The 12,726-nt window shown below is 36.3% G+C and overlaps 1 protein-coding gene across 2 annotated transcripts in view; it reads left to right on the top strand.

The window, feature by feature from the left end:
• Nucleotides 1-12,726, top strand: part of LOC144436590 (leucine-rich repeat and guanylate kinase domain-containing protein-like) — a 101,361-nt gene that overhangs the window by 42,337 nt on the left and 46,298 nt on the right. For both annotated transcript variants that reach the window (XM_078125422.1, XM_078125415.1), the window contains exons 8-9: nucleotides 3,826-3,993; nucleotides 12,601-12,707. In XM_078125422.1, coding sequence (XP_077981548.1) covers nucleotides 3,826-3,993; nucleotides 12,601-12,707 — 275 coding nt within the window. The remainder of the gene's footprint in view (nucleotides 1-3,825; nucleotides 3,994-12,600; nucleotides 12,708-12,726) is intronic.

Below are 12,726 nucleotides of genomic sequence, written 5' to 3'. Positions count from 1 at the left end.
ACGTAACGCGAACTAACAAGACTACAAGTACAATCATGGAGGCATCATAAATATTTGTTTCATTCGAATTTGAAGGTTGAGAAATCGTATTAAATTCTTTCCAGATTTCTTAAAAATCGTTTCCATATGTTTTGGCACTATCCATCAATAATCCTCGTCATGTAAATGACATCGACTGACATCGTAGTCAAACATACGCAAGGAGACAGAGCAGAGACCAAACAAGAGTCTGTACTCACCCCATCACGACGTATGCATTTTTGCGTTTGTTTTGAAATAGCTGGGGTGGTACTCGTACACATCGGGATAACTCGGAGAAGCCCATGTTTGTGATTTTATTGACTGTTTTCTGAGATGGGACATTGGGATTGGAAATACAAGTTTAATCAATCATAAAACAGACATAACAGATACTTTCAAAGAATTAGAACACGGAAGGAAAATAACGGGAACATCAATGACATTTCTACCAAACTCGAGATCGCACATAGCTAGCTACCTAGAGTACAGTAAGTATGGACGTGTAAAGCGTAGTCCGCTCTGACCCGTGCGATACTTGTGAAGTTAATTTTGAAGTTTTCCCGATTATGTTGTCAAAACACGACCTACATGTACATGTAATCTGTAATCTGTTAAAAAATACTCATCTATCTAACGATTTTGGTGTGGTAATGATCGACCAAATGCCGACGCTAGTGTGTACGTGTGCAACTGTAATCTAGTACCTTGTACAAAATGATACAAGTAAGTAAGTTAGTTCGTACCCAAGAATATCAGTTTACAATTTCAATGATACAAATTGTCACTGTGTAATAGTGTTTGGATCGTGTTAGAACAGGTCCCTCAAAACATAATTTTTCAGGTTATAATTTTTATATATAAGTTTATAGAAATACGTGATTCACCCAGACTGGGTGTCTGGCCGTACGTACGCACCGGAAAAAAACGTAGCAGAAACACTGCCACTTGAAACAAGGGACTCTTCGGATTAGGTCAGAACTACATGTAACCAATATGTGTGAACAGCCACTAATATGTTGATAAACTACTTGGGTCGGATTTACCAAATGCTCCTCCCAGATAAACAATAATGAATTTTATTTATGTAACGAACTTTAGTTTTTAGATTTAACCATTACACATGGATCGTGTCCTACATACATGAGGTCATTACTTTAATGTGTAAGTGTGTATGTGATGGAAGTCACTGTTGTTGGAAAAAACACAAACTATCACACGTAAATTACATGTAACAGTTTTGAGGATAGAATATGTCTGGTCAATCAATTTCAAGGGTAATAAGAACGTGTATTTGACACCAAAACACATAATCGATGCCGTGACACCTGTCAGCAGACATAGCCAAAAAATTCTGAACATGCTTTAGAACTATGGCTAGACATGTCTTACAGACATGGGAGCATGACGTGTTGAATGTAGTGTGCTGTGTCCGTATGAACCTATGCAGCTGTTTTCGGCATGATGTAGTAATTTTCCAGGTAGACACAACAATGGCAACAGACATGGCAACATTAGTGTTGCGTCTTTTTATGTTGATTGCGACAGGGGTACATGTCATGTGTCAAAATAAAAACAATCGACTCTTAGTACCATGCTGGAAAGCAAAACATACAATCAGATTATACGTTGTTTTTCCAAAAAAACTACACCACTGGATATACAACCGTTAACGGGGAAGTAAAGTGTTTCAGATACTTGTCCCGTTCAATTAAAGCATTCACATCAGGTGTAAAATAACAACGTTTAATTATCAGCTCACTACGTGGTTGCTCTACTCATTACTCAGGAAGCAAGTACATGACTGTGTTTAAAATGACATCAAAACATTCTCTGGACAATTTCATTTTTACATGTAATGGAGTAGTAATGTTACTTACCCTAAATATGGCATACAATTCATGATTTAATTACATGTATGAACAAATGAAATTCTGGAGTATGACAATAAATCTTGACCACTATTTTTCATGCAAGCCAAACAAGTTGTTAGAGGAGCTGTTAAACATAGGCGTGACAGTTTGTATGCAACAGTGTGTATGAAATCACCTTCAGTGACTGAGATGAAGTTGAAACGCACATCAATTGTAAACAAAATTTGGCGACTAGTGTCACGATGGCATATCAGATTCAACTGAACTACTGGAATAAATCTAGTCATTGCTACATGAACATTTCATATTGTCAATCAAAGAACAAGTGCTATCATTAGAGTGTATTCATCAGCCCTCGAAAAGTAAACTTTGCATCAGGACAAGTGAAAACATAAATCCGTTCACCCAATGAACTTCATGTGAAAGTTATGGGCTATGACATTAAACACAGTTGACATGTTCTACAAATGTAAACAAACTCGCATAATTGTAACAGGGAAAACAATTACTAAGAGTGATAAGATTGGAACTTTTTAATATAAAATGTTGTGAAACCACTTCAAGTTAGTGCGTAAGTGAAGATATCTTGGTAGGCACAGGCGATCGATTGTGTCAACCATGCAATGGCAGACCTTTCTCATAGCAAATTACTAATAGCAAATCAAAACGTTTTAGCCAAGTAATTAGCAAATTGAAGAAAGTATTGAGATTGAAAATTTCTGCCATGACTTTCATTGGTTACACTTCCGAAGGCGGCGATCACAGGGATTCTTAGACAAGTGAACAATTATTCAAAAAGTGTATGCAAATATGCCTAGCAACATGACCACGCCCATGGCAACAGCCAAGATAACAACAGGTATTAATAGGCAAGTGAATAAACATGCAAAAAAAATGTATGTAAATGTGCCTAGCAACAAGACAATGCCCATAGCAACAGCTAAATGATCACATTTATTGCAAAGATAACATCAGGGATTCATAGACAAGTGAATAAACTTTCAAAAAAGATGTATGCAAATATGTCTAGCAACAAAACCACTCCCATACCAACAGCCAAATGATCAATGACATGTATATTGCAAAGATAAGATCAGGGATTCATAGACAAGTGAAAGAACATTCAAAAAATGTATGCAAATATGTCTAGCAACATGATCACGCCCATAGCAACCCCCAAATGATCACGTGTATTGGTTGGATAGGCAAGTGAATAATCTATACCTAGCATGGATCAGCCTATGGGTAAATACTTTTAAAAACTGTACAGTTGTGCTACAATTCATATTATGAAAAAAAATCATGGTTTTATCTGTTCATAAGTTGTGAAATACATTTCAATATGAAATGGCTAGCATTATTTTCTAACTCAGTGACCCTTAAACATTGTCTGTACCAAATTTCATGCTTTTATCACGAAGTGAACTATTCTGGCCAAAAATGACTTTTCTGCCTCACTATTTGGTTCCTCTTCGATTGATAAATCTTTCGAGTCAATTGATAGCATGCCAGGCAGACTAGTTGCTGACTTGGAGAAACAACATACTTCAATGAAAGTAATGTGTTTCTACTGTACTGTAACCCAGGCAATATCTTTAAAATTGATGCAACAAGAGTCAGTGGACGAAAACTTGCAAGAATCCAATCGATAACTTCATACTTTGTGCCTAACAGGAACCACAGTGGTTTTTACCGAGTGGCTGATGATGGTTTAAAACGGGTAAAATACTAAAGTACTAAAAAGTGAAAAATAACAGAGAGTGACCATGATGGCTCCCTCACTATCCCACCTACCCCTTGTTAAGAATGGTATCTTCCAATCCACCAAACTGGATTTGATATATAGAATTGATGAGTCAATTTTAATGAGCTACACTCTGTAGAGCTTGAAATGAGAAAAAAACTGAACATTATCATACAATGTCATTTGTAGATACAAGAGCTGACTGAAGTCAAATACATCAGAGACCTTCTGTTACTAAGAGATTTGAATTTACTGAGGAATCCTATCCAAGCAATAGAAGAATACAGATTGTCACTTCTCTACAGACTACAACAACTAACACAACTTGATAGAAGGAGAGTTGAAGTAGATGAAAAGGTATGTACTATCACTAAGTAAGTCTCTTCCAATATGACTAACCCTATTTGAAACCCAAAAGAAAAGCAAAGGAAGATGCTGTCGGGCATGTTCAATAGAATTCAATCCTATTGGGCCCTTGAAATCATGGACTACAGATTTATGTTGTTGATATGACACACATAGAAACCTACAATTTAATGGGTCTAATCTATCCAATACTGTGTAAGTATTTGTAAAGTTCAGACTTTATGGGTGTACTTCACATTTTTACTTCCCGTAAGGGAGTGTTATGTTATGATTCTGTGTGTGTGTGTGTGTGTGTGTGTGTGTGTGTGTCTGTCTGTCTGTCTGTCTGTCTGTCTGTGTATGTCTGTGCCTGTCTGTTGACATGATATTTCCAAAACAACTTCATCAATTCTAGTTAAACTTAGTACACATCTTCCTTATTGTAACAACAAGAATTGATAAGATTTTGGTAATCAATAATGATACATTTGTATAATTAATGATTTTCAGTAATTAGACTATATCTTCAAGCAAGTACAAATTCAAATTCTATATAACTTGGTGCATATAACATTTTGTGATACAAAGCGCATCTGTCCTGAAAATATTTTTGATGTAGCTATTAGTTTGAATTAGTTATTTGCATATTTTTCGGTAATTAAATCTATGAAAAATCTTGCTATGTTGTGACCTGTGCTAATTTGAATATTGACCCAATATTGTACAAATGTTTCACATTGCATATTGTGTTGGCCGTAAATAGATCACATCAGTGGGCAATCTTGCTGGAGAATTCGCCAAGATAAATTTATATTATCTCTTGTTGTTAATACGTACTTGTGATTCCATTCACATGTCTACACCCATATTATCACATTTCAAGTGATAATATTTTAATCATGACTTGGGTTTCACTATGTGAGACATATGCATGTCACTCAATTTTGTAACCTTAACCTGTATATCAAATGGTGGCCATATATGTGATTGAAAGCACATGTTGCCTGTTACATCTCCAAACATTTGATGCATATGGGCACCATTCATTTCCAGTGGCTACCCTCACATTATGAATGATGAGATTTCTAAGGGGCACCATTCATTTCCAGTGGCTACCCTCATATTATGAATGATGAGATTTCTAAGGGGCACCATTCATTTCCAGTGGCTACCCTCACATTATGAATGATGAGATTTCTAAGGGGCACCATTCATTTCCAGTGGCTACCCTCACATTATGAATGATGAGATTTCTAATGAGACCCTGACCTTTGACCTTGAAACCCATTTTCAAGAGAATTTGGGATAAATAATGATTTTTCAATGTCTCTATAGACAGTGTTCAAATTTCATATCGTTTCATATAATTAATTTTCCAATTAAGGGGTGCATTATGTATAATATATATAGCCCATAATGTGTGTAGGAACATAAACCTATGGCTTTGCCCTTACAGGAGGCATCCAGTTTAAATCTGGTGTAGTTTGTTAGCACAACTGAACTACAATGTAGGTTCAGTAGTGCTATAGGCATCAAGTGGTGTCTCTCTGTCTGTCTGTCTGTCTGTCTGTGTGTATGTGTGTGTGGATGACTTAAACTCAAAAACTGGCAACCCGATTGCCTTGGTATTTGATGGGGACATTTCTTGTGGGGTCTGGTTGGGAAATTGTTCAAATGAGAATGATCGCATCACAGGTGTGTGATTTGTGTCAAAAATGTTATTTTTGGTAAAAAAAACTTAAACTCAGAAACTACTGGGCAGATTGGAAGGAAATATGTTGGGAACATTCTTAAGGGGGTGTAAAGTAAGATTTATTCATGACATTGACATGATGATTCCCTGAGTAATATGCAAATTAGGGCTAAAAATGTGTCTTTTTGGTCAAAAACCTGTAATTCCAAAACTACTCAGCAGATTGGGCTGAAATTTAACAGCAATGCATCGGTGGGTGTATAGATGAAGAAATATTAAGCATATAATGATCTTATCAGTAATATGCAAATTAGGTGTAAACGTGCATTTTGGTCAAAATTTTATCTCAAAAAGTACTTGGTCAATGAGACTGAAACTTGGTGAGATGTTTCTAGTGTTATTCTGCAGATTTTCTTCAAAAATATTTTGACACAATTGGCTCTAGCAACCATGACCACGCCCTTAGCAACAACCGAATGGCAGTATATTTTTGTCAAATGACATCATCTGGTAGGCAAGGGAGTAAACATTCAAAAAATGTATATCCCTAGCAACCATGAGCACGCCCATAGCAACAGCCAAACGGTCGTGTATTTCACAGGCAATAACAAGGAGACAACTGAATTAACATTCAAAAAATGTATGTAAATTTGCCTAGCAACAAGACCACGTCCATAGCAACAGCCAAATAATCACATATACTGCAAAGATAACAACAGGAATAGAAAGACGAATGAATAACCATTCAAAAAATGTATGTAAATGTGCCTAGCAATTAACAAGACCACACCCATAGCAACAGCCAAATGATCACAATATTCAAAACTGTATGCAAATATATCTAACAACATGACCACGCCCATAGCAATAGCCAAATGAACACGTATATTGCAAAGATAGCAACATGGTTGGATAGGCAACTGGATAGTCACACCTATTGTTAGCATGGATTAGCATATGGATAAGCATTTCTAAAAACTGTACAGTTGTACTACAACGCCATTGGCAGTATTTTTGTATATTGACATAGAAGTGCCTACCATTTTTACCTCCCGTAAGGGTACGGGAGGTATTAAAAGGGGAATGTCTGTCTGTCTGTGTCATCATTTTCTAAAAATTCGGCTAGCTCAATTGTAATGAAATTTGGGATATATAATCTTTAGGGTAATAGCTAGACCTGATTAGGTTTTGAGCCAGATCTGTTAATGTTTAATTAGAGAAATTTGCATATTAATGAAATCAACTAATTACGCAATATTTTAAGACTGCATACTTCAATTTCAATATAATTTAGTGTATTCGTTAAACATAACAACATACATTTGTCCTATAAAATTCGTTGATGTATCTTACAGCGTTAATGAATAATTTGCATAATTAATTATTTTTGGTAATTAGGCTATATCTTAAGAATACATACTTCAATTCCAATATAATTCAATACACACGTTAACCATAACAATCGCATATGTCCTATCAAGTTTGTTGACGCACCGTACAGTGTTAATGAATAATTTGCATAATTAATGATTTTCGGTAATAAGCCTATATCTTAAGAATACATACTTCAATTCCAATATAATTCAGTACACACGTTAACCATAACAATTGCATATGTCCTGTAAAGCTTGTTGGTGTACCTTTCAGTGTTAATGAATAATTTGCATAATTAATGATTCTTTGTAATTAGGCTATATCTTACGACTGCATGCTTCAATTTCAATACAATTCAGTACATACATAAACCATAACAAATTGTGTATGTCCTATAAAGTTAGTTGATGTACCTTACAGTGTCAATGAATAATTTGCATAATTAATGATTTTCGGTAATTAGGCAATATCTTAAGACTGCATTAAAGGCCAAGGTCCACTATATAAAGAGGATTATGGGTAATGTATGCATATGCGGGAAATTCAAACTGCTGTAAGGAGCACTGACTTTGCCCTCATGTCTTCATCCCATTTTGCACTGAAAAAGTTTCACATGGCTCTCATATTTCATATATACTGTTTGTAAATATATAGTGATGCAACATGAGTAGAAATAACTGACGTTAACTAAGTTTGGTAGCCAATATAGCAGGTTTACCGTCAAACTGACCCAAAATTTGTTTCAAATTTGTCTAGTAAAAACCGTTGGCCAGTTGTCAATTAGGCTTACAAGTTACACAAAGCATGATAAGACACTGTGAATGGTGCAAATAAACAACGTGTGAAATGCCAAATACCGAATGCAAACAATACAAGTGAACAAGTGTTTTCTGTGAAGTAGTTGTGTCGTTGACGTACCTATACCTAGTAGGCAGTGATGTAGATAATAGCCGGTTACCTACCGGTCACAACGCCCAGCCATAACTTATAAGTATAACCACGTACAACAGTTTAGTTGTGGGACCGGCTAGGGAAAGTACTAAAACCTGACGACCATTGTAAACAAATCTAAGGTCGGAAAATTAAATATGAGTTTCCCAGAAGTACAAATAGCAAGTAAAATACCCAAAGTGTAAAAAAAAAAAAAAAGACAGAAATAAATTCATAATTATTTGGAAAACATTTGAGGATTACGCGGTAAAACAAGACTGGCCACGCTATCGCTAGCGAAAGCCTTCGAACTAGTTTCATAGGGACCGGACGTCGAAGGAAGCGCGAAGCGAAGTGTGAGGTCATTGTGATGCGTCATGATGTATGATACAACAACACAACGTTTCCGTAGAGTAGAACTAAATGTTTTCTAAACTTCAGTGGAAAGAAATTTTGTCGATCGGACACTGACTATTTTCAAATTCTTAAAACATCTGAGAAAAATGAAGAGAGGAAGCAAAATGTAGCACTGACAGACAAGATAGACGTACGGTACGTGTACAGGAGGCAAGGCACACCATGTGGTGCAAACTGGACAATGATCGTGCGTGGCACGTATATGGCATCAGATGTAATACATGTAGCTAACCAAATATTCTTGGAATGCAGCCTTTCTTGTAACAAGTATTGGAAATTGTCAGAAACCTGAGGATTTTATGACTGAATATATTTCGATCAAGAATTCCCATACTTTCAGTTAAATTTTCTGATGACCCCGAAGCAAGACATGTTTGAAACTGATAAACGAGTGATATAATTCATAAACAAATCTAACGTTGGCAACTCTTTTATTAGCTCCGCTGTCAGCGAAAGCTGAAAGCGTAGCTTTAGGTATAGGTTGTATAGAGTATAGAGAGTAGAGTGAATCATAGGTGTCCGTCAAACTTTTATATTTTCATTATTTTCTCCGGAAGTGACAGTCAGTATTCTTAGATATTTGGTGTGCATGTTCCCTGGGGGGAGGCTATTCAGATTTGTTCATGCCAAGTTGATCTGTGCCATTTTCAATTTTTTATGATTTTTTTTCATAAAATGTCATTTTCATCATCTCCGTGAAAACTTATTGTCAGATTGCTTTGATATCTGGTGTGTTGATGCGCAGGGGGTAGCTTACTCAGGTTTGTTAATTTCAAGTCAGCACATCTTCATTTTTATTTTTTATGATTTTTTTTATGTAATTTGAAAAAAAAATGAATATGTTAATGAGGATAATGACCGACACCATATTGGAAATCATTCGACGAGACTTTAAGTAAACTGCCATTTTTCAAAAGACACTATTGACGTCAAACAAGCAATGTAATATGTGCTATAGTCATAATTTTACGCATTGGGCGCCCAAATGCATGAAGTGACAAGCGTTTATTCGAAACAGGGTTGTAAACTTCAAATCCAAATTCTGCACCCTTCTACATAATCAGCCAGTCCGCAACGTCCTTATTTGTATACTCTATCCTGATTCGACCAGAAGCTGAAGCTGACCTCATGTGACCGGGCAATTTTCCACAGCAAGCAACAACACAAGACGTTCTTGGTACTTACTAAAATCTCACTTCAGACCCACTATAAAAATGTGATGTTTTCAGATAACATGTAACTTGTGATTAATTCTATATTGTCGTGCAATTTGGAGTGACAGTGAACCAGAATTAAGACAACTTGCGTAAGGAAGGCATGCGGTTGAAGTTATGCAAGAGCAGTCTAACTGCGGACTGTGAATCAACCAAATTTTGTTTATTGGCCGACAGTTCACATGTAAAGTTAAACGACATGAACGTGTCTTGCCATTTCCAAAATGCAAATATTTGGCAAGTAAAAATAATTAAAATAATCACAACTTTAATTTGGCTTCAGACTTTGCATTATGTTTTGCGTATCTTTCCCCGTTTTACATGTAAATCCGAAAAGGTTCTCTCGTCATGTCATCAGTGATCATACGAGCGAAGTGAGGCATGTTGAGGTATTTTGTTGAGAATTATAAATATTGCGAAATGTCAAGTACAAGGTTTAAATACAATGGAATGATGAAAAAAAATGGCCGAGTCTGCTGACAGGCGCCGCGCCGGTCACAAGAAACACTGTAAATTCCATCTTTCTTAGTTTCCGTACGGCGACAACCCCAGGTACCCGGATGCACGAGGGACTAACCCGGAAGCAAGTCATTGTCAGCCATACGTTACAGTGGTAACATCGTCCGAGAAATCGCTGCGTTCAGAGTGTCATTATTCACAGAATTGTTGTTTTCGAGTGAAAACGCGTCTTGAATTGTATAAATCTAACAAATGAAGACATGTCAAGTTATATTTTGAAAGTTGTATCGCTAGTTTGAGACGATTTTCTCACGTACTATCGAGGCTTACTTGGACTTAGACCTTACTCCAGTTCATCGGGAAGTTTAGCCAGTCCGATAATTCTTTCTGGTTTAGTTTACAACACTTTTGATCACGCAGATTTTGTTGTTGTGATGAAAAGAAATTAAAAAAAAAAGATCACTTCAACCATTTCGTTGTGTTTTCTTTATGAAAGGTAATAGAACATGAACGAGTGTTACCACTATAACGTATGGCTGCCAGAATGACTCTCTTTCTGGTACTTGGCGGGGATTGTCGCCGTCCGGAAACTAAGATGGCGATTAATACATTTCTTCCCTATATATATCTACTCAACTTGTACAAGTTGAATGTTGTTGACTTGGTAAATTTGTTAGAAAATTGAAATTCAAATTGCCTCAAAATTATTTTAGATCCCTAGTTTATTTCATTCATCATTAAAATTTTCCAGGGTTAAAGCTGTAAGACAATTGAATTATTTATAGCCAACCTCAAAATCATCTTTTTTTTTCTCTTTCTTGTGTGCATTTCCCAGTCATTTTTTTTCTGAGATTTTGTGCAATTTTTCATAACAGTAGATTTTTGTTATAAAATGGTGACTATGGTATAAAAGTACAATACATTACCAACTTCTGTGTAAAATGTGTTTTACAGTGAGACATCATATGAACCACTAACCACTTTATTGCATCGCTAAAACAAAACTGCATAGTGAAGAGCTGAAGAACTGAACCATTTCTACGTGTCACCAAAATAAAACAAAAAAAACAAAAAAAAACCAGCGGAGCTATTCTGACCGATAGGTCGCTTGTTTCTGTAATGATCATCAAATTTCAAGGACAACTGTCTATGTTGTACACATAGATCATACATCACTGTCTAGTCTAGTTCCTATACCTGTCGACTGTTCTCTACAATCTCTAGCTCTGTGCATGTGCATGACTACAAGTACAATCATGGATGCATCATAAATATTTGTTTAATTAGAATTTGAAGGTTGAGAAATCGTATTAAATTCTTTCCAGATTTCTTAAAAATCGTTTCCATATGTTTTGGCACTATCCATCAATAATCCTCGTCATGTAAATGACATCGACTGACATCGTAGTCAAACATACGCATGGAGACAGGGCGGAGACCAAACAAGAGTCCGTACTCACCCCATCACGACGTATGCATTTGTGCGTTTGTTTTGAAATAGCTGGGGTGGTACTCGTACACATCGGGATAACTCGGAGAAGCACATGTTTGTGATTTTATTGACTGTTTTCTGAGATGGGACATTGGGATTGGAAATACAAGTTTAATCAATCAGAAAACAGCCATAACAGATACTTTCAAAGAATTAGAACACGGAAGGAAAATAACGGGAATATCAATGACATTTCTACCAAACTCGAGATCGCACGTAGCTAGCTACCTAGTGTACAGTAAGTATGGAAGTGCAAAGCTTAGTCCGCTCTGACCCGTGCGATACTTGTGAAGTTAATTTTGAAGTTTTCACGATTATGTTGTCAAAACACGACCTACATGTAATCTAAAAAAATTCTCATCTATCTAACGATTTTGGTGTGATAACGATCGACCAAATGTCGACGCTAGTGTGTACGTGTGCAACTGTAATCTAGTACCTTGTACAAATGATACAAGTAAGTAAGTTTGTTCGTACCCAAGAATTTCAGTTTACAATTTCAATGATACAAATTGTCACTGTGTAATAGTGTTTGGATCGTATTAGAACAGGTCCCTCAATATATATTTTTCGGGTTATAATTTGTATGTATAAGTTTATAGAAATACGTGTTTCACCCAGACTGGGTGTCTGGCCGTACGTACGCAGCGGAAAAAAACGTATCAGAAACACTGCCACTGGACTTGAAAAAAACAAGGGACTCTTCGGATTAGGCAAGAACTACATGTAACCAATATGTGTAAACAGCCACTAATATGTTGATAAACTACCTGGGTCAGATTTACCAAATGCTCCTCCCAGATAAACAAACGTATTCCGTTGCACATGCACAAACCTACTTCCGTAGCGTGGGCACATAGCCTGTTTGGACCTTGGCCTTTAAGCAGTATCACACACTCTTACATACATTAACCTAAGAAAGCACGCTTGTCCAAAAAACAAAGCCTGTTACCATAGTTTTTTTAGTTTAATGAGTTATTTGCATAATTAGTGATTCCCTTACGGGAGGCATTCAGTTTAAATCTGGTATATTTGTACAGGTAACATCAATGAATAGATATGACCCACCAATGAAGGTGATGGCAGCCAGAAATCATATCAAACAAGTGGTATTCTCACTTCTAAGACCAGCAGTCATATATGATAGGTAAGGCCTGATAAAAAAA

This window comes from Glandiceps talaboti, chromosome 1 (genome assembly GCF_964340395.1).
Source record: "Glandiceps talaboti chromosome 1, keGlaTala1.1, whole genome shotgun sequence".
In the NCBI taxonomy this organism is placed as follows: Eukaryota; Metazoa; Hemichordata; class Enteropneusta; family Spengelidae; genus Glandiceps; species Glandiceps talaboti.
The sequence above is the reverse complement of the archived record's forward strand: the minus strand, read 5'-3'. Positions and strand labels throughout refer to the sequence as shown.